The following is a 22,617-nucleotide window of genomic DNA, read 5'->3' on the forward strand; positions in this document are numbered from 1 at the left end:
CAGGCGTGTATTTATTTATTTATTGTTCCCACATGAAAATATGGTAGCATAGTAGCACTTCAGTTGCTGACATTCTCCATACATTCTTGAAAACATCTGTAGTCCATCAATTATACTGTCCATGGAGTAGAAATTGTGTAAAGTTTGCCTGCAGTTATAGTGTATTTTGAAAATTTTACAGACCTAATTGCTTTACGATTGTTGTACAATGTCTTCAAAACCTTGTGGATAAATTTATAGACTGTTTGTTCATCTGGGACAAAAAAAAAAAATTAAAAAAAAAAAAAATCAAAGCAGCATAACCAAAAATATCTTGAGACAAACAGCAGTGGGTAATACAAGAACTCTGAGCATACTATTGCAGCAGCCATTAATTTGTTTTGAATAAATGGTAGGTTAGTAGCCTTAGTCTAAGAAATAATTTTACATGGTCATTGAACATAACGCAACACGTTGTTGCCGTAGACTTTGTTCTTGAGGTTCTTGAAGTTTTAACAGTTTAAGATCAGTTAAGCATCTTTTGTTTTCTCTCAAAATCAAAGGCATGCTACCAAGTTTTCTGTTGGGGGAAAATCCTGAAAAAATATAATCAATATTAAATGTTTACTGAAAGCTAATTAAAAACAACTAAATTCTCTAAGTAAAAACGATTTTATTTACTCCAACTGTAGACGTTTTAGTTGCACAATAGCTTTAATTCTGTTTGGATGTGGCAGGTGCAGATAGCTACTCCTGGAGGTGCAGCATGGCATTCGCTGGCAGAGATAGTCCCTTCCCCTCAGGACCATCAATGTCCTGCGCTGTCTCCAGCGGTGCACAGCAGCCGCGGGCAGACATTTTCAGTGCGCTGCTTAAGCAGCCGTGCCTGCTTGCTGATGCTCTGATCACATCCTCAGGGGAGATGCTGTCTCGCAGCTCCAGCACGGGCATGCTGCCGAGGCCACACCCCGTTAGCAGGGCACCTCCCCGGTCCCCGCAGAGAGTTGGCAGGCCGGGGAACACGGGGAGAGGGACAGAGACCGGTGAAGCCGCTCCGTGCCCGATGGGGCGGGAGGCCGAGGGCAGCGCCGGCGCCTCGGGCTGGCCGCGATTTCAGCGCCACAGACAGTGTCGGACGCGGCTTCAGCACCACGGACAGCGCTCGTCCGGATGGTTCGGCACCACAGACAGCGCCCGTGGGCGTTCCAACACCACGGACGGCGCCTGTGGTGTTTCAGCACCTCGGACAGCCTCCGTGGGGGTTCAGCACCACGGACAGCGCCCGCCTCGGTCGGGTGTGGGCGCCACGTTCCGGCGAGAGACATGCGGACACGGACAGATGGACAGCCACGGTCCCAGGCGGGCATGCACAGCCCCAGAGCCCCCCACGCAGCCGCAGGTGTGCCCACGCGGAGAGGCACGCCGAGACACAGGGGCGCAGACAGGCGCACGGCCGTCGCTCCCGACAGACACAAGATACCCACGCACGCACCCGCACCTCCACCGCAGCACACGTGCTCGTGCCCCCCGCGGGCACCCCCGGGAAGCAGGGCCACGGACACAGCGGCGCGGCCAAGACACAGGCACACTCAGTGGCACACGCATGCACACGCCCATACCCCACATGCTCCCGCAGGCTCCCACGGCCACGCACGGCCACTCGAACACACACACACACACACACACACACACACACACATACGCACACCCATCCATACACACAAACACACACGCGCACACACCCGCACCCCCAGCCCCGCGCCCTCCTCCCCGGCGCTCCTCCCACCCCCGGTGCCAGCTAATAGCGGCGCCGATCTGCCCCGCGGGGTCCCGCCCCTCCGAGGCGTCCCCCACCAATTGCAGCGCCGCGGGGCGGGGGGTCCGCCTCGCCCCGCCTCCCTAGTTAAGGCGGCCGGGGGGAGCGGGTCGCTCACTGGCGGGCGGGGAGGAGGAGGAGGAGGACGAAGAGGAAGGTGGGGGGGGGGCCGGGTGGGAACGAGCAGTGCGAGGCGCACGGAGCCCGGCAAGCGTACGGCCCCCGCCCCCCGCGCAGTGAGGGGGGGAGGCGGCGCCGGGGGGGGGCGAGGGCAGCGCCCCGCCGCGGGAGGGGGCGGCTGGGGCTGCGCCGCGCTACGCACCTGCGGGGCGCCGAGCGAGGTGGGCGAGGAGGAGGAGGAGGAGGAGGGAGAAGAAGAAGAGCAGGAGGAGGAGGAGGCAGCGGCCAGAGGCGCGGAGCCAGCCGGCGGCCGCGCAGCCCGCCCCCGGCTTGGCCAGCCGGCGCGGCCCCGAGGAGATGGAGCAGGAGAAGTACCTGCCCGAGCTGATGGCAGAGAAGGACAGCCTGGATCCCTCCTTTGTTCACGCCATGCGCCTGCTTGCCGACGGTAAGGCTCCGCTGCCGCCCGACGCGGCCCAACGCCCCCTATCCCATCCCATCCCGTTCCCTCCCAATCCCATCCCATCCCCGGGGGGGTTCCCGCGGAGCCTCCCCGGTGGGAGCGGCGACCGGCGGTTCCCCTGGTGGGGCTGGGCAGGCAGGGCTTGCGGGGCTCCCGATTGCGTTTTAGGGCTCCTCTTTCTCGGGGAGCTCATCGCGGCTTGTTCCCTGGGTTCGAGGAACGAGGCTGTGGTGCTGCTGGCGCTATTGAGCCTCTCATAGGGCACTGCGATGGGCGCTGGTGGCATGTGGCTCATCAGCTTAGCGCCACAGTTTTGCCCAGGACGTGATGATCTTCGTTTGGATTCATGTTGTGATCCGGGATATGCTGCTTGTACCGTTTGGCTCTGCGCTCTAGTTAATCCTGCCCACCTCACTTTGGTCGAACTGGTTCAGGGAATATTCAGAAAGTTTGCAATTTCGTGGGTTTTTAGACAACTGCTCGGTGTAGTTATTGAATGTAGGCCTTGTAGTACAGTGCCTCAACTTCCACGGAAGTGTAACCCAGTGAGTTCCCCTCACACTTCTCTGTTTCTTCTGAGGCCCCTAGTAGTCATTTAAAAAATCCCAGTTAAATCTGGGAAAGAAGTGACAAAGGACAATACATAAAGCAAGACAAGCTATTGAGCCTTTAGATGAGATCAAGGCAAGAAACCTATGGATAGGCCCTTGAGGGAGTCACAAATTCAAATCACCTCAGTCAGGAGAAGTGAATGACTTCCAAAGTTCTGTTACGTTTTAGGTACAATCAAACTATTTAAAACTTATTATGCTGGCAGTAAATGTCCTTCCCTGTGTCAGCAGTCTGTGAATTGTCTTCCTTAAATACCTGTTCTATTGATTGTGAATGAATGTACTGAATGTCCAGGTTTTATTGGAGTGCTCCTGTTTGATAGCTCAGAAATTCAGGGTGAACAAATACATGTTCTGTGAACCTTTTTAATAACTATCTTGCTGCTGAAGCGACAGATGTATTACTTTTTATGGTTGTTTTTCTAATAAAACTACAAGAAACATAAAAGTCTGTATTTCCTACAGGGGTGTAGTTTTTGCACCTTGCAGTTTAGTCTTTTCCCAGAGGGGGGAGGTATCTGCTGAGTGTATGCATGCAAAAGATAGAAAATGCATGAAGGACATCATTGAAAGTGTGCAAAGTAAAGTTTTTAAAATAAACAAGACCAAAATGAGTATTTCTAGGAGTCAGATCCATGCAGAAATTGTATTTTGAGCAAATGTGAGACTGAATAAAAGATTAATCTTCTGTTTTCCTCTTAAGATAACGAGGACTAGGTATATGTGGATTTTTAAAAGATGAAGGTGAGCTGTCTGTGGAAGCTGTAGGGAATGCTAATGTCAGATTCACACCAGATACCTGGCATTATCCTTCAAAACACCATCTGTCAAGCTTTCTAGAGATTCATTTTAGAGTCTAACATATGATACCTATTGAAACAGTTTCACTAAAGTAAAACTAGTTAAGGAAACGAGTGAATGCACTGGATGCTGCTGGGTATAAATAGAAAGAAAATGCATGGAAAAAGCAGAATTTTTCTGATGCCAGAAAATAGGTGCAAGGATCTCTGTAATACTGTATTTCTATGATGTGTTAGCAATGAAATGATGCTTCTGGGCTTCTATTCTTTAAAAAATACTACGTGAGCAGTTACATCACAATTGCAACTAGGTGTTGCTTTTGTGGTGTACTAAACTGTCATGATTGCCAGTAGATTTTGTATAAAATGTGTAAGTGTAGCTTTGAAGGTTTTGGCTTCAGAGCTGAGAGCCTCAAGCTTTCACTCTGGCTTGAAGTGCTGTGATTTTTCATGTCAGCAGCTAGAACCTGGAGTTGAGAGGATTCGTGCTGCTATGTGAAAACACAAAAGGGCAAGTAGACATGACAGAAACATGGCTTCAATTATGACACTAGATTTACTTGTAAAGATAAAACCTCACTTTTTCTCCCCAATAATTCTTTGCTTCATTATGCTTATTTTAAAAACAAATTTCTTATGGTTTTTGAAATCTAGGTCTGTGTCTGTGTTCTGCAGGTTGTCCAGTGTCAGATGCCTATTTGAATCAGTAGATATTTAACCCTCACCACTGAAAGATGATGTGTAGAAGTAATTTACATTAGTCCCTATCTAGGCTAGAGCCTCCCTTTTGCAATGTATGGTGAAACCCACAGAACAGGGATGCTTCCTGAGGCAGGGAATGCACATGCTTATCAGACAACAAGCAAAGGTGAGAAAAGAGGTATTAGTGCTACTTATGGATAAAGTGTGAATTGTAAAACACAACTTCTCTAAATATCACAGGTGAATTCTGAAAATGAACCCAGCCTCTTAATGACCAAATGAATACCTGAGCCAGAAGATGTTATCCCTCACTGCACCCCTGCATCCCCCCCCCCCCCCACTCATTACCTGTTTTGTGTAGGAATAGCTCCTAGTATACTATGATTATTTCATAATTAGAAATGGAAAAGCCATTTATATTTCCTATTAGAAGGATGTGTGTGATGTGGATGGATGGTGATCTTTTGCCTCTGTGTGCATTAGTTTAAAAAAAAAAAAAAAACTTTTTGCAAAACGCATTGAGCATTTATACTTATACTATGATCCAGTCAGCAATAGAACCAAAAGACCTCTTCTAATCGTAACTGGTCACCAAAACCTGAAGGATAGGCAAATCTTTGCTCTTTGGAGAGGGTTTTTCTATTTTAGTTGTAACATTCTGTGTAGCAGATTGTTTCATGTTTGTGCCTGGAAGAGATAGATGAAAGAATCACACTGTTTTGTGGATAGTTTTAAACGATTTTATTGTAAACTGCTTTTTTTTTTTTTTTCTTAAGTAAGATCATACTGCTTCTACTGATGGAATCTGTCCACACATGCTAGATCAGGATAAATACTTGGTCAGATGAAAAATGTCAAAGTGAGGATAGCATCTTTGAGCAGTACCTTTTGTGCATGAGTTGTGTTTGTCACAGCACAATCTCAAGATCCAGCCATATTTCAGAGCTGTTCTGGTGCTACATCCCACTGCAGTCCCTAACAAGTGACTGACATACGCTGTTTTTGCATATATGTAAATCACTTTTAATAAAAAGTGTCAGTTAACTGCTTATATGTTGCTTGGGACAAGCCAACTTTATATTTGTAAATGTGACTTTGGAAATCTCGTACTGTATATTATTAAAGCCATATCTTTGTTTTCTTCTACAAACACATAGGAGAAAGACCTATTGGAAAGAGCTAACTAAAGAAAGATCATCTCTCCCCCTGGAAATATCAGCATTACTCGGGTAATGAGGTAGCTAATTTCTCTCTATGTAATGACAGTACAATTGACCTCAAATTGTCAGTTGGCATTCTGAAGGCAATGAGAGCCAGGCCTTTAGCTCTAAACTTGAGTTAAGTCCCTAGATTATTCCATGTGGCATAGCATGAGTTTGTTAAACCTCCAGTCACGTCAGTTAGATTCATATAGCTCAGCTTCATAAAGCTCCTTGTAGGACAGGGCATGATTATTTAAAAGATGTATAATTACTTAACATTTACACCCAGTGAGCATTAGTAATGTCTTTCATACAACAAGGCTGCAACAATTGTTCTAGCTAGCCTGAAAACTGCTGATGTAATGTCTTATGTTCAGGATTTCAACTGATATTTTTATGTACGTTGAACTTCTTTTATTTTGGGGACTTTTGGAGATTAATTTGCTTTTCATATGCGAATGCAGATTTCGTTCATAATCGTATGTTTCTATTAAAAACCTTGGGGAAATTTTAAGGTTATTTATCTTAGTGATGAGAGTTATTTATCTTGGTGATGTAGAAAATTAAGGTTGTATCCTTAGCCTAAGATGTGAAAGGCTCTTGGTCAAACCTGTCACCTGCGAAAGTCAGGCCTCTGATACTTTTTTAGTTTGCTGCAACAAACTACTTGTGAAAAGATACTTACGGATTTTGTTAGCTTACTGTCTATTCAAGTCTTTGAAGTAAAATAAGATTAATATCAAATGTTAATGTAAATACATAGATTAATATTAATTTGTGAGCCATCAGTTTTCTGCTTATTGTGTTGCTGTTTTTCCTGATGCTTATATCTGATGAGAAGAAATCTGTGTTCACAGAACACTTTATATTAATCATTGTTTACTTTGCTGTCTCACAAAATGCAATGTGAATGACTGGAAAGTTGACTCAGGAAATGTGCTGATGTTTAGAGCCTGTATTTCAGAAATCAGTTTCATTAAAAAATAGATTTCCAGAGCTATTATTTGGATCTTATTCAGTAAAAGGGGATAACAGTGCAAACTCTAGATGAATACAAGGTACTTATTTCAGTAAAGCAGCTATGTGCTAGGTATCAGAGTCAATTCAAAACTTATTGAAGTTAATAGGAATCTTTCTGTTGCCATTTGTGGGCTAGCTGGCAGTCCTTACATAAATACGATGTATCAATTGATGCACTTAATATATATGGAATAATGAAAAAGGATATTCTGTCACTAGTGCTGACTTTTGAAATGAATGTATGTTTCAGTCTTTGTTTTTTTAAAAGGAAAATTGTTGTTTTACTGTGGTATGACAGCATGGTGCGTGTTCATAATCTTAAGGAAATGGTCTGGCCTTGCAGAATGCAACGTAGATAAGTCCCAGGGGATAACTGGTTTTAGCAAAAACAACATAGCATAAAATATTAGACTGAGTAAATTAAAGCAACCTTTGTGAGTTTATGTTGACCCTACACTGTTAGTCACAAAAGCTAGGCTTCTTGGGGGTGGGGATGAGGGGAACATATTACAAAAAAAAAAAAAAAAAAAAAAAAAAAAAAAAAAAAAAAACCACCCTCTACCTTGCAGAGATCTGAAGCAGTGTTTAGGAGCATTTGATCTGTGATCTTAGAAAGCACATCCTTTGAAACACAGTAAATTTCATTACAAAGAAGGAACTATATCAATGCAATAAATGAAAGCTAGATTCTGATACCCTTATGTGAAAAGTAGTGCTTCACTCTTTAAATGGTGCTATTTGAATCAGTGGAGCCGCTTAAGGTGTGATTCAGTGTGGGAAGTAGAATTTAGTACCAACTGTTTAAGAGAAGGTCAAAAGCATTTTCTGAGACTGAGGCTTATCTGGATAGCCATAGCCTCAGCAACACTCCAGAATGCACTGTGTTTTGGCAGCATGAATGTTTTACTTGGAAGGAGAAGAGAGGTTTTATTTGTTGTGGGAATTCCTTTAGTAAATTTATTTCATTCTCTAACTCTCCTTGGTGTATTAATTTGGGGAACACTTACCACAATTGTCCATTTCTCTTCCTTTGTGCATCAAAATAGATATTTTTAAGCTGAAGAAATTCAGAAATTGATATAAGCAGCTGGTACCAAGAGAAGGAGGAATAGCTAATTATATAGCTGAATAGAAAATGAACTGTTGACTTCCCAAGCATTTAATACCTGCATAATGTGTGGAATAATAGCCATCTGTAACCAGGAGGTGGCATGGTTGGGCTCCACATGCCAAAATAGAGCTTCATGTCCCAGCATCTCCTGGGAAAGGGCCAGTCTAGACCATCAGGTACATCCTGTTCTTGTGCACTGGATGTGTGCTTTTCTTGTTTCAGCGATATGCAGACAACATATACTGATGACCAGATTTGCTATAACAGGCTAGTTGCCTACAGAATCTGATAGGTTCAATTGTGACCAGTGCATAAGACTCCTGAGAAAGGCTAAAACATGTACATAAAAAATATGTCTACCTAGCCCACTAAGCAATGCAGGAAGAGTAAAAAAGCTCTTTCATGATATCTACTGAGAGATAAGTTTCAGGCTCAATATATTGGATCTTATTTCAGAATGTATAAATATTGCTGTTGTTGGGTAGTTCCTGTACAATGCTTGGAACACATCATGCTTTCCTGTGCCTGGCAGCTGTACCTTAGGCTGAAGGCACTGCCCTGATGAAGCAATGTTTCCTTGACCTGCAGGGTCACTGCAGTAATCCTGCATTTCAATACAGGGTGAGTGTGCCTTTTTTTTTTTTTTTTTTCTTAAAGGCAATTTTTAACTGTTTCAGTTCAAATTTCTTTTCAACAAGCTACTGAATTTGAAGAAAAATTCAATGTCCTCACAGCTGATCTTAGTATATATATATATATTTAAGAGAAATATATATATATATATATATACTCTTGATAAAAAGTAAGCAATTATTAATCCCCAAGAAAAACATGTTTTTAAAGCATGTGTAATAGAAGCTGTTTTGTGGACTGATCCTGCCAAAGCAGTATGAAGGTATATGTTCATCTTTTGTTCACATGACGTTTTTCAGCCCTTGGATGGGTGTTGTGATTTAGAGCTCCATAACAGAATAGGTGAGGATGTGGAGAGTTTATAAAATGGAATAAACTTTAATGGTACTTTAATGGAGCTACAGTACAGTCTTTGGCGTGTAATCAAATAAGAACTGTGGAGGACCAGACAACTAAAGAACCTTGACATGGGGATAGAGCTCTGAGGTGCATAATAGATGGAGATTTGACGTTTTTTCCTTGTACTGTGTACCTTCAATGAATACCCTTTCATCTGGAAGCTGAAAATTAATACTGAATTTCAGTCTGATCTTTGAGATCTCTAAATGAAAATAACTGCCTAAGAAATACGTATTCTTATTACTTCTCTTGGAAAATTATTCTTTTTAAATCATCAGACAAAAATAATCCTGGTTATTACAGTCTTCCGTAAATTCTGTCATATTTTAATTAGAATCCTGCTGGAACTGAGTACAGCTACTTCCGTATCCTAGAAAGGCTGTCCATAGTGGAACTAATAAAAGCTATGAGGATAAATTATCTAAGACTTTTGGTAAATTAAGACAGGAAAAAAAAATCACCTGGAATAATATGTCTGTTCTTGATTTCCAACTTTTGCTATTAAAATTACATTTTTTAGTTTGAGTACTAAAAAAATTATCAAGAAAAACTCATGGCAATGTTATTCTAGTAATGCTGAAGGTAGATCATCTACATTTAAGTAAGATGATAAAAAGTTTTGAGGGTCATATGTGGTTCAGCATGATACAACAAAAGCCATCTTAAAAAAACTCAAGAGCTCTGCTTGCAGTGGGCCTTTCAGTTTGTTTTTCTTGCATTAGCATGATCCAAAACCTAAAAGACAGAGGGCAGGTCACTGCTGCCTTTGAATTTCTATGCACCTGCTAAAGTGTGCATCAATAGAACAAGAAACTGAGGCTAGAGTAAAGGTTACACCTAGAGATGTAAAGCTTAAAAGCTTTTGATTTATACAATAATTTGAATTCTGGAAATTGATATGGCTATTGGAGAAAATATTTTATTCTAGCCAGCAAAAGATTGATTTATATGTTATATGTTCCTGCTAATCTACAATCTCTGCTTTGAATCTGTAAGGAGAAAAATTCTGCTAGTTCTATTGCAGAAACAGTTTGGATTTGCTAGCTGGTGAAGGCAGCAGTGTTGTCAGCAAAAAAAAAACAAAAACAACAACAATGTAAGGATCAGAGCTGGTGGTTCATAACTGGTCAACTTCCAAAGAGCAGCACTGGGAATGAGAAGAAAAAATGGCTCCCCTAGGAAATCCGAACACAGGAGTAAGCAAACCAAGTCCCACTTTGACAATAACTCCTAATTTAATGCCTTCAGGATTTCAAATGCAAGCTTTCCAAAGGTTTTTCAAGTGCTTGAAGTTAAAGAACTTGCTAGGAAATCAGGGACCCTGTGTATGTTTCAGAAATGGCTTTTTGATATTGAAAAACTTAGTTACCTTCTTACTTCTTAAAATGAAGATTTTTATGCTCCATATTTCTGAATATCAGAATGCTTACGTTTCTGATATTTCTGATTGTTTCTGAGCAAATTCATTTCTGGCATTTTCTCTTTAAGATTACAGTAAGCACTTGATGCTGTCTGGGCATTGTGCCACATATTCTCAGTGGTCAGGGAGTGAACTCTGTAGCTGGGAAAGAGTCAGACTTCATTTTTCCGAAATACACAGGACTGTGCTAATTTGCTGTAGCTAGGAAGTTGCCATCCCTAACTTACCAATTTGCAGTTAAAACTGATTATATATATATATATATATATATATATATATATATATATATATATATATATATATATAATTTGCGATCTCTACTAAAATAAGCAGCACCAAACTCTTAAGTGACTTACTGAATTACTGAAATGACTATGTTGGCACTCAGAGGCTAAATTTAGGACTGATAACATGAAGGAGAATTGCAAGGGCCTTTTGTCCAATGTCTTCAGATCATCGTTCCTCAGAAAAATAGTTAATTTTGGATAAATAATGCTTGTTATCCTAGTATATGCATGGGACTGAAGAACTGTCAATACATTTGCAATTAGTTCACTAATATTTGTGTGTAAGCTTCATACTTCAGTTTCATAAGCTTCAGCCTTATTTGAAAGAACTTTCTACTCATACATGCAGATTAGGATAAATATATGAATTGTATCTCCATGTCACATATTTACTCTTATGCTCAAAGCCTCCATTGAAAGGTTGCTGTGCTCAGTTCTGGTATTGCTTGGTCTTTTCTCTCATCCTTCATGCTTGTGTTTAACAAGATTGTCCTGTCTCTGTAAATACGCTATTGTGGAATGTCCTGTAATTCACTCTATTTTGTTTGTCAGGGGTCCCTCAAATGCTGTATTGCTGCTGTAAAGCCACTGGTGTGGCTTTATTTGCTACAAATTGTATAGACACAAACAGAACAGGTTGCAAAATGCTATAAGAAACTTTTATTGATTAGTGGAAAAAGAAAGGGATCCCTAAGTAAGCCGGGAATGTCACAAAACAGGTGCTCACGTTACATTTTTGTTACCTTTCTTTTTCCATAAGAACTAAACTTTGAGGTTACCAGGTTATGCAATAGTTTGTATGCACAAACCATCAGTTCCAGTGTTAAAGTACTCTTGCTGTCCCAAAGTCTATGAATAATCTGAAATATGTTGGGTGCAAGGGAATTACGAGAATAAGCACTTTCATTGCTTCAAAGATTTTGATTGTAATGCTTTTATAATGAGGAACCGTTTGTACTGTCAGCTGTCTGAGTGCTTCTTGTGGTGGGGGTGGAAGGAGATATCACATTAGAAAATGGAAATGGACCAGCTTGATTTAAACATGAAGCATGAGCTTGATTTGATTCTGCAACTGTATAAACACTAAGAAGTCCTGAGTTGGAAATTAAGTCGGGACTAATACCAATTTTTGGCTGCAGCTTTCTGCTGCTTGACAATTTGTCTCTGTCCCTTCTCGTGGCCTTTAAAGGTTTATGAATAATTAAAAAGAGGGAGGAACCGAGAGGAAAGGAACAGAAAATAAAACAATGGTGGAAAAATGAGAGAAAAACAAGGGCAAATTGTTGCAGTAATAAAGGAGAGTAGCAATACAGAAAAAGAAAAATGAAAAAAAAAAAAACAAACACACCTTATTTAATAGGTATAAAATGTTCAGCTGCTTTAGCTTGAAGAAACTTGTGACAGGAATCTCCAACCTTTGAACTTCAGTGAGGACTTCTGAAAGCATTCAATTAAGTTTTATTCATCTAAAATGGATATATCAAAGCTGCTGATAAGCATTTGAAAAACACTTATCCATTTATTTAAGAAATTAAGATGAGGTTCAAGTCTTTTTGAAAAGCTTCTGTGAATAATTATCATTTCAACACTGCTGTATTTCACGTGTTTAGGGATGCTATAGGTGTCTGTGCCATATATATAATTACATTATGCAGGAATTCAACACAATATGTTGCAGAGATGCTCCCAATTTTATATTAAACAGCAACTGAGATTTTTCCTTTTAACCTTTAGAGTTCTCTTGAAATATTATCAGTTAATATTATCATATTATTATAATATACATTATACATATACATGTACATATTATAATATTATCAGTTAATCTGTTTACTCTTTCTATTTTAAAAAGTAATACTGTTACACTGAACACCTTACAATTCTACTTATAAAGCTTGTCTGCTTTTTTCTTCAGGTAATAACCATTCAAGCATTGCATTAGATCTTTCATCAGTGTTATGAGCTTCAAGCTTGTAAGCCCTTTTATTTGCTTATCTCAGTAGCCTCATTACAGCTGAGAAGAACTGTCCAGATTCTGTTGTTTTAGTACAGCTCCTCCAGCTTTTTCATTTGCATTGCCTTCCCCTGGCACCTGACATCTCCCCCAGCTGTGCTCCAAGCAGTTAATATAATTAGAGAACTTTCCACTCCTCAGCCACTTTCATTCTGTTTTATACTCCTCTACTATCCCCACAACCTCAGTTGAGTTTTTTAATTTTAATTTTTTCCATGGAGACTTGAGTTGGAAGTAAAGCTGGCAGCTTTACTGGAGAAGAATGTCAGAAACAGAAGAAATTACGGTGAGAAGAAAGTCAGGTGAGTGGATAACGTATCTTTAGTAGAGAGGAGGATCAGTAGGTAGGGAGAAACTTGGAAAGACAGAGCAGGGCACATCAAAGAGGTGAGAAAGAAAATTAAATTGGGAACTCTTTTCCCCTTAAAAGGCTATAGTGCTTATGTAGGTGATTATACTTCACTTCTAACAACTTACTATACACTCATCCATACATGTAGATAAATAGTTCCTGTGTGTATATATTTTCCTACCAAAAAAAAAAAAAATAATGGTACAGTAGTGCATTATCTTAGGGAAAAATCTTTACTTCTGTGATTTAATTATTCATGTCTGTAGACCATAACCCTTTGTGCATACCCCAGTATGGAGTGGATAATTCGGTGTAACTGTGTTAATGGTGCTTTGAAAAGATTGTTTATCTCATGGGGATATGCACTTCAAGGTTTACTTTTAAAAAAGTGACTCCTGCATATCGTATATCAATTGAGATAAATTTACACAGGTGTTTAAATTTCTAAACCTTCTTAAGTGTCCCTTAAGTTAAATGTATCTCATCTTCTGACAGAAATGTGGTTCAAAGTACACAAGTTGCAATTATGAAATAACTTCTCAGCTAAGGATGAGATGATGGTTAGCATTTTATCCATCTGTATGGGACTTCAGAGAAGAAAGAAGAGGTATGACGAGATTAACTTGGAAAAAGTTTCTATTGTAGTCTCTACATGAGTAGAGAGTAACAGCCTTCACAGTGATGTAAGCAGCAGGTTTTCCTGTGTCTTTAAAAGTAACATGTTATCAGTAAACTGAAACAAACAACAAAAAAAAAGAGATGACAAAAACTTCAAACTGTAAATAGTACAAAGATTATATAAAGCAGTAGGTTAAAGAAAAAGGACTTGATTGGCACTTGTGAGATTAGATTGCTTTAAGGTAATATCAGTTTTTGCATTTTACTGATGTGCCTGATAAAAGAAAACAGTTACAATGACCCTAACTGGGTCATTTAAGTTTCAATAAATGCTAATTTTCCTATCTTAATATGAATGCTTAAAATTACTTACATTTAATAAAATATTGGAAGGCTATGGTACAGCATATTTATTTTTATTTTTTTTTTCTGGCTAGCTTAAATACTTAAAGCAGCATTCAGTAAAGGATAATTCAGGTTCCTTCACTGGTCTAAAACATCAATGGAGTAAAAATTAGGACAAGATAAAATGCAGTAAGATTTTTTTATTGTCTGGGTTGGTTAGCTGCTAGAGATATGAAATGTGTGAACTAACTAAAATGTTTGTCTTCCTGTTATTAGCATTGACACTTGTAGATAAGTGCAGCTTATATCTTATTTGGGGCAGATGTGTAACTGCAGTCCCCTGGTTGCCTAGGCCAATCTACTTGTTGGAATATATAGCTGCTTTTTTCCCTCTCACATGCCTTGGCTTCTTCCTCAAGGAAACAAGGATTTGGTATGGAGAGAAAAGTAATGCTGTGTTGTAGTCTTGTCACAGCACTGAGTTGGATCCAGCCAAGTCTACATCAGAGCTGGGGCTTACTCCCAGGTTCAGAAGTACAGACTTTTTCATTTACATGTAATGATTGATGTGGTCAGTATTTTAAGTTAGACTGTGGTGTTTTTTTCACTTTTCCTTCCTTCTACAGATGAAAATCCTCAGGATGAATTAGTTCATTAGTTCATGTCAGTGTGAACCTTGAACTGTGAATTTATTAGGACAAAGCTTGTTGTATGCATCAGACTGGAGTGTTCCTCAGTTGTTGCTTTAAACACCTGAGGTGGGGACCACAGATAATTGTTATTGTCTCTTTCCCACAGAGATCTCTGTTCAATTTATTGTGTTAATTTTTTCTCCCAGTCATAATACTTGTTTTTTGAGTCTTAACCTGGCACACCGGCTCTTTCTGTGGACATTCAGAATCTTCAGGTGTTTGCTTATTTTATGAAGGTTTTATTGTCTTCAGTCTCAAAAATGGATCTTCCTGCAAGACACCACTGGATGTATTGCATCTTGGCTTGAGTATTGCTGTGCTGTTCTAGTTCCATGCTCCTTTTATTTCCCCTCCAGTCTCTTCTCATGTGAGGTTGGCTTCTCAATACAGTAGCAATATACCTTGTATCTGTAATCTGAAGTGGTTGGATTTATTAGTACCCAATAAATGCTGTGTCATCAAAACTTAATATACAGTCTTCAAACACTTTCCAAGTCTTTCTCCAGATTCTAATTCCAGTTTCTCATCTTATCTAAGATGGTTTAACTTTCCTGCTATTGGATAATGTGTTCTTTCTTAGATGATACACAAATTCTTCTACATTGTCAACAATTACATATTTTAATTGGTTTGTACAACAGCAAAACAAACAAAAAAAAAACAATCAAAAAAAAACACAACAAACTTACACATTCAAGTACAAAATATGTTAAGTATTAATTGCAGCTAAATGATATTAAAAGTTTTTAGATCATAAGTTTGCAGAAGCGAAAAAGTAGTCCTCAGTTTGGCTGAGATGTGACAAAAGGAGCAGGGGTCATCCTCTTGGGCCATGATGTTGTTGTATAGCCAGTATGTATAAATGTATTTTTTTGTACGCTTGTAGTTAAATACCAGCAATTGTGGTGCTTATCTCTGCATCTATACAAGCATTTGTCATGCATGTTTTCGACAAAACAGAAAAAGGAACTGTAATTTCAGAGATTAAGAATGGTGGCATTGAGATTAAATTACTTCTACAAAGTTGTAGAGGAAATCTATGATCAGGTTGGGAACTGCTTGTGCATCTTCAGAGTCCCACTTCATTTCATTTTCTTCAGGATTACCCTTTCTTTTCACACAAGATAAAGGATTTATCCTTTGTTACCCCATTCCTGTTGAGCAAACCTTCATTCTGTAATGTAACAGATAAGTAGGGAAGCACAGGCTGCCTCAAACAGCTATGATAGAAGAATGGAATTTTAGTAGAAAATAGTGTGTGAATGAAAATAAGTTATTAAGGTACTTTGGGTATGGCTTTTTCTATTTGCTACTCAATTGAAAGTGACAGGCTTTCTTCAGTGGTCTCCAAAAATACATTCTTGACTCCTGATTGTAGTCACAAAAGGTTTCTAGGGTCTCTGCTAACAGGTAGAGAGACAGAGGACAACAATACTTTAACTCTATGAATATAATAAAGCCTTACCCCAAACTTAACAAAATAATATTAAATTAAATCATTTCCCTAAGCAGGAAAATTATGTACATGTTTTCTTAAAATTTCTTGCTAAATAACAGTATAAATAACACTACTTGGTAAAAAGCAAGCTTGATTAACTCTGAAACTGCCGACATCTGTGTTATATTGCCTCTACTTACAACTACAGCTTATGCAGCATGCTGCCACTGATACCAAAATGAGCTTAGAATCTGAAAGACTATAATGAAAGTATCTTTGAGCTGATCACTTGCCAAGAGGTGAAGTTTTGATATTTCTTCCAACATTGTCCAACACTCAATTAATTAACAAAGACAACAGAACTTCAGTCATGGTCTGCAGTAAAAAATTCAGTATTATCACATTTGTCTGAAAAACTTTGCATCTGGGTAGCAGCTGACTATCAATGTATCTTATTGGAAAAAGTAAATGAGTGAGGTAAAACAGTCTCAACCTGTGAGACATCTCTGTGGCTTGTGATATTCCACGAGGTACTCTTTGATCTGGCTCACAAATGGCCCTCTGGAATTTAGTCCTTCATTTGAATGCAGAGTAGTTCAAATGTCATTACAAACCCATGACCTCTGAGTTCTAAAACTTCCCTCATCTCTCATGATTTAAAATTATATGGCCTGAGGTGCATGGACTAGGAAAAGATGTTTGGTCCAGAGGCATGTCACAGCACAGCCAAGATGATGATTAAACCTTGAGTAAGAGTTATTCTGAAAGAAAACCAGTACCATTTTACAGTAACAATTTACCAGAGACCTTTAAAAATAATTATCTGGTGTTTGCTAATATCTGTTCAATGATGTTAGATGTCTAGAATTAAGAATATTGTATGTGTGTGTCATAGGTTTATTTTTGGCTGCCTTAATGCTATCATAACAATATTGTTGTTTCCTTAAAGAAAAAAAGGACAACTGCAGGGGAAAAAAAAATGGAACCTTTAATATCCGTTTGGGTTGACAAAGGGATATCTTTCAGCTGTTTTGTACAACTGCACAAGCAAACCAATAACTAGACAAGATTTGCTGATAATTCAGCACTTGAGTACAGTTAATTTTTAAGATTTTTCTTGTGCCTGAACACAAGTTGTAACTCCAGTTCAAGTTGATTATTTTTAGCTCTGTGAAAGTACAGGATTAACCTTATAGATACTGTATTGTATAAACATACTGAGATATGATGTAGCACGTACCTTCTTGAGAAAAGATGAGAAGATGTATTTAAGAAACATAATTACTGCTAATGAATGAAAGAAGTATTCTTCAGATGTTGCAATACATAATCTATCTGATTGATGGTACTGCTTGATCTAAAATGGTTGAATATGCCATCCACACTAACAATATTTTCTGCATGCCATCTTGCTAATATCAGTCATGCCTGAAGATACATGTAGCAAAATATGATGAACAACTCTCCTATAGTATTGGACATGCTTGAATCTCACAGCTCTTGAAGGCTGGTTTGCCAATACAGTAGATCATCTGATGGCTCGTTCCTACTCTTAAATACGGGATTGTTATTGATTTTTTTTAAAAAAATTTAAGTTTTCTTTAGAGCTTTGTGTAGTTCTTTCCCCATATATTTCCTTGTTGCAATATCCCTTTAGTTTGTATCCCTTTTGTTGTGACATGTCATAAGGCCCTTCAATTTTTTTACTTCTAATTTTTCTTAACTAATTCTTTTGCCTTCATTTTACAAGTGATCTTGTTATGTATCTATCTGAACATACTGTATCTATATAAATTCTTTTCTTTATTCTTTCATAATCTTTGCACTTACTTTCCTGAAATGTTGTCCTGTGTCATGTAATGTCCTTGTTTAATTTACAGGTTTAGTGCAGTAGTTTTTTTATCACTCCCTGTTTGTCAGGGAACTGACCACTATAAGACAGAAGTAAATGGTCTGTAAATGCTATCCGGAGGGTTTGGAATATCTTTTGGAGATGCCTCCTAAAGTGTCCCTCTGTTCATACTGTGTTCTTGTTGCCTGCTCATTTACAGTTTCTGCTCTGCTTGGTGCTGTAACCTTTTCTTCAACATGCCAACAGACACTTTCTGTTGTTGTCACTATTGTTTTAGTGACCTCTGGCCTTTTTTAGTTAAGTATTGAACCCATCTCTCTAACCATTCTCTCCATTAACTTCAGAAGGTTGCGATTATCTCTGCAAGAATACCAACCAAGCACTGTTCTTTCTCTTGTAAGAATGACTTTCTTTTACTGTATCTCTTGCAACACACTCATGTTCTAGGCATGTCATTGTTTCTTAAATAGCAAGCTGTTTCAACCCACTTTCTGATTTTATTTTACCTTTTATTCACCCACACATTGTATTTTAACTTCAACAACTGTCAAACACATTGTTGCACAACATGTATCTTAATCACTCTTCTGTCAGTTGTCTTGCTTGTATTTTTGGCTATGATGTACTGACTTTGCAAATTCATAAAACTAAGCAGAGAGACAATAACAGCCTGCACACTTATCATAGAACCACAGAATGACTTGGTTTGGAAGGGACCGTAAAGATGACCTAGTTCCAACTAGGTGGTCTTCAGGCCATTGACAGGGATGCAACCCACTAGATCAGATTGCCCAGGACACCATTCAACCTCACCTTAAACAATTCCAGGGATGGCGCATCCACAGCTCCGCAAAGAAGACCGTTAATGGATTGGAAGGACAGTGAAAGAAACAAACAAACAAAAAAACAACAAAAAAACAAAAACAAAAAACTGGGCTGGATAATACCAATTTTGCTTTGAGGAAAAAATAAGGACAACATGTGGTTGAGGTCTACTGCAGGCCACCTGATTAAGGGTAGCCTGTGGATGAGGCATTCTTGCTTCAATTACAAGTGTCATGGTTGTACCCTCTCATCCTGGTGATTGACTTCAACCATCTGGATGTCTGCTGGGAAAACTACACAGCAGGCTGTAAGCAATACAGGAGATTCCTAGAGTATGTTGTGTATATATATGTATGTATGTATAACTTTCTAGTCCAGATATTGGGCAAACTTCAGAAGGATTTATGAAAATTCATCTTACTATGCTGAGAAAATGGTGGTGGTATGCAGGAATATGCCACATAAATGTACACCTGACTTTTTGGTGCTTGAAAAAAGCTAAAAATATACTTTTATTGAAAAATGTTACTTAGCTGCCATTAAATACTCCCAGTGAAAGTGCAATAATTTAGCTACAGCTGTTGTCATGTTACTATGTGTTACCTTACTGGCTGTTAATCACACCTTAATATTTTAGCTTTCTTCATAATGGATTTTTTTATTAACTGTGGTTTGTCAAGTACTTGTTTTATAACACCTATTCCCGATGCTCTTATCTTGCTACTGCTACTTGTCCTTTCAGTGGGAAAGGGCATTTCAGGGAAGATTTACAGAGGACACAGATGGGAATCTTAGTCGTCCAGTTACCATGTGCATTCTTTGTCATTGGCATGGTCCTGCTATTGTGCAGCACCATTTGAAGAAAGGTTTTGCCTCTGCAGATTTTTTGCTCTGTTATCTAATGTTTTTTTCTTTTTTTTTCCTCTAGAGTCTGAAATTATGACTTTCTCTAATATTGTTTGCAATTAGATTAGAAAACTTGCTGTTGATGTTCAAACTAGGAGTGAGATCATGACAAAAATACTCTAATTTTAAACATATAGTACAGACTGCATAGAAAGGTGGAAAATGTTTATGCGTTGTCAAAGCCACTTTTCAATCTTGGGATCCTCCCTGTCCCTTGTTTGATATTAGTTTTCTTCTAGAGCTCTACAAAATTTGAGATATAATGGTAATGGTAAAATGATGCTATTGAAGTAAATGGAGTCAACTCTGCAGAGCTGGTTGGTTTCAGGTGGTCTTTGCATGGTTTGAAGGTAGTGGAGAGGAGAGCAAATCATCATCTTTAGTGTCCCATGAGGAAGAATTTTCTTTTCCTGTGAATTTACTCACATTGTCTTCAAAGTGCAAATTCTTCTTGCCTTTATAAAGACTTCTTAGACTTCTGCATGGCATGACAAAACATGCATAAACCAAAAAGCAGTGCTGTTTAAAGATCTGCTGATTCAAAAGAATACAAGCAAAAAAAAGTTTAATGGCTTATAAAAATAAAGCTCAGGTAGAAAAAACAATTAGTTGTTTATCATGTTTAAATGGAATTTCCATTACCAATCCAATGGTATTTGGATTTGTGCCTATTGCCTCTTGTCCTGCCTATTGCTGGATACCACTGAGAAGAGCATTGGTCCAACTTGTTTGTATTTTCCCTTCAGTTATTTACAGACACTGCTGAGATCCCCCTGAGCCTTATCTTTGTAGGTTGAACAGTTCCAGCTCTCTCAGCCTTTCCTCGTGAGATACGCCAGTCCCTTCATCCTTGTGACCTCTCCAGTAGCTCCATACCTTTCTTGTACTGGGGAGCCCAGAACTGAACATAGGACTCCATGTGTGGCTTCACCAGGTCTAAGATCATCTCCCTTGACCTGCTAGCCACACTTTTAATGCAGTCCAGGAAGCTGTTGGCCTTCTGTGTGACAGGGACACGTTGCTGACTCATGGGCAGTTTGGCAACTACTGGAACTGGCAAGTTTTGTTACGCAAAACTGCTTTCCAACTGTTTGGCATTCAGCTTGTATCAGTACCTGGGGTTATACCAGGTGTGGGACCTAGCATTTCCATTTGAACTGTTCAAATAGAGTAGTTCATTTGGAAGGGACCTTCAACCCCTTTTAACCACATATATCAGTACAGGCTGGGGGATGACCTGCTGGAGAGGAGCTCTGTGGAGAAGGACCTCTGGGGGTCCTTGTAGACAACAGGTTGGCTATGAGCCAGCAGTGTACCTTGATGGCCAAGAAGGCCGATGGGATCCTAGCATGCATTAAAAGGAGTGTGGCCAGCAGGTCAAGGGAGGTGATCCTCCCCCTCTAATCTGCCATGGTCAGGTCTCACCTGGAGTACTGTGTCCAGTTCTGGGTTCCCCAGTACAAAAAAAGACAAGAATCTTCTGGAAAGAGCCCAGCAGAGGGCCACATAGATGATACGGGGCCTGGAGCATCTTCCCTATGAGGAAAGGCTGAGAGACCTGGGTCTGTTCAGCCTGGAGAAAAGACTGAGAGGGGATCTTATCAATGTTTATACCAATGTTTTAAATGTGTTTATACACCTGAAGTGTGAGAGAAAAAAAGGATATGGCTAACCTCTTTTCAGTGGTTTACGGGGACAGGACAAGGTGTAATGCCCACAAAATGGAGCACAGGAAGTTCTGCACCAACATTGGAATGAACCTCTTCACGGTGAGGGTGACGGAGTGCTGAAACAGGCTGCCCAGGGAGGTTGTGGAGTCTCCATCTCTGGAGATATTCAAGGCCTGTCTGGATGCCTACCTGTGCAATTTGCTCTAGGGAACCTGCTTTGGCAGGACCCGATGATCTCTTGAGGTCCCTTCCAAGCCCTTCAGTTCTGTGATTCAGAGATCATCTACTCCAACTGCTTGACCTCTTCAGGGCTAACCAAAAGTTAGAGCACATGAAGGCACTGTCCAAGTGATACTTGAGTACTGACAAACATGGGGCATCAGCCATCTCTCTGGGAAGCCTGTTCCAGTGTTTGACCACCCTCACCGTAAAGCCATTTTTCCTAGTGCACAGTTTGAACCTCCCCTGGTGCAGCTTTGTGCTGTTCCCATGTGTCCTGTCATTACTTACCAGGGAGAAAAGACTGGCACCTCCCTCTCTACTTCTGCTCAGCAAGTTGCAGAGAACAATGAAGCTGCCTCTCAACTTCCTTTTTTCCAGACTACACAACCCAAGTTTCCTCAGCCTCTGTTCATAGGACATACCTTCCCACCCTTTTGCCAGATTTGTTGTCCTCCTCTGGATGGTTTCAATGACCTTAATATCCTTTTTATATTGTGGAACCCTGAACTGCACACAAGATTTAAGGGGAGGCCTCACCAATGCTAAATACACGTATAGCAGGAGAATCACCTCTTTTGGTGATGGCTGGCTATGTTGCTTTTAATACATATACATCCCAAAATATCATTTGCCCTCTTGGCTGTCAGGGCATGCTGCTGGTTTGTGCTGAGCCTGCTGTCAACTGACAACCCCAGATTCCTTTCTCCTGAGCTGCTCTCCAGCCACTTGTTTCCCAATCAGTGCTTGTATCCATTGTCACTGTTCCAGGTGCAGCACCCAGCATTTACCCTTGTTGAACTTCATGTTGTTGCTGATTGCCCAGTGCTCCAATGTATCTAGATCCCTGTGCAAATCTTCTCATCCCTCCCAGGATTCAACAGCACCTGCCCATTTAGTATCATAAGCAAACCTGAGGTTCCTGTGAATGTCAATAAAACCCTCTGTTTTATCAATCACTACTACCAGTGTTGTCATCTGCAAACTTGCTGAGGTAGCAGTTTGTTCTATCATCCAGGTGAAGAATGTTAAATGGTATTTGATCCAATATGTGGTTTGTAAGGGCTTTAATCTTTAATTGAATGCTACCCTTACCTGGATTCCAAATTTATTAATTATGAAA

The 22,617-nt window shown here is 39.8% G+C and overlaps 1 protein-coding gene across 5 annotated transcripts in view; it reads left to right on the top strand.

Moving 5' to 3' along the window:
- The first annotated feature begins 1,964 nt into the window (after positions 1-1,964).
- KHDRBS2 (KH RNA binding domain containing, signal transduction associated 2) overlaps positions 1,965-22,617 on the top strand; it is a 386,008-nt gene continuing 365,355 nt past the window's right edge. The window contains exon 1 of one of the 5 annotated variants that reach the window (XR_011095301.1): positions 1,965-2,363. Coding sequence is in view for 3 of the 5 variants with exons in the window: in XM_068678285.1 (XP_068534386.1) it covers positions 2,273-2,363 (91 nt within the window). In the remaining 2 variants the exon portion in view is untranslated. Of the gene's footprint in view, positions 2,364-12,722; positions 12,880-22,617 lie in introns of those variants that run through there. The other 4 variants (XM_068678285.1, XR_011095300.1, XM_068678282.1 and 1 more) reach the window with 4 other exon arrangements.

Source organism: Anas acuta, chromosome 3, assembly GCF_963932015.1.
Source record: "Anas acuta chromosome 3, bAnaAcu1.1, whole genome shotgun sequence".
Taxonomy (NCBI): domain Eukaryota; kingdom Metazoa; phylum Chordata; class Aves; order Anseriformes; family Anatidae; genus Anas; species Anas acuta.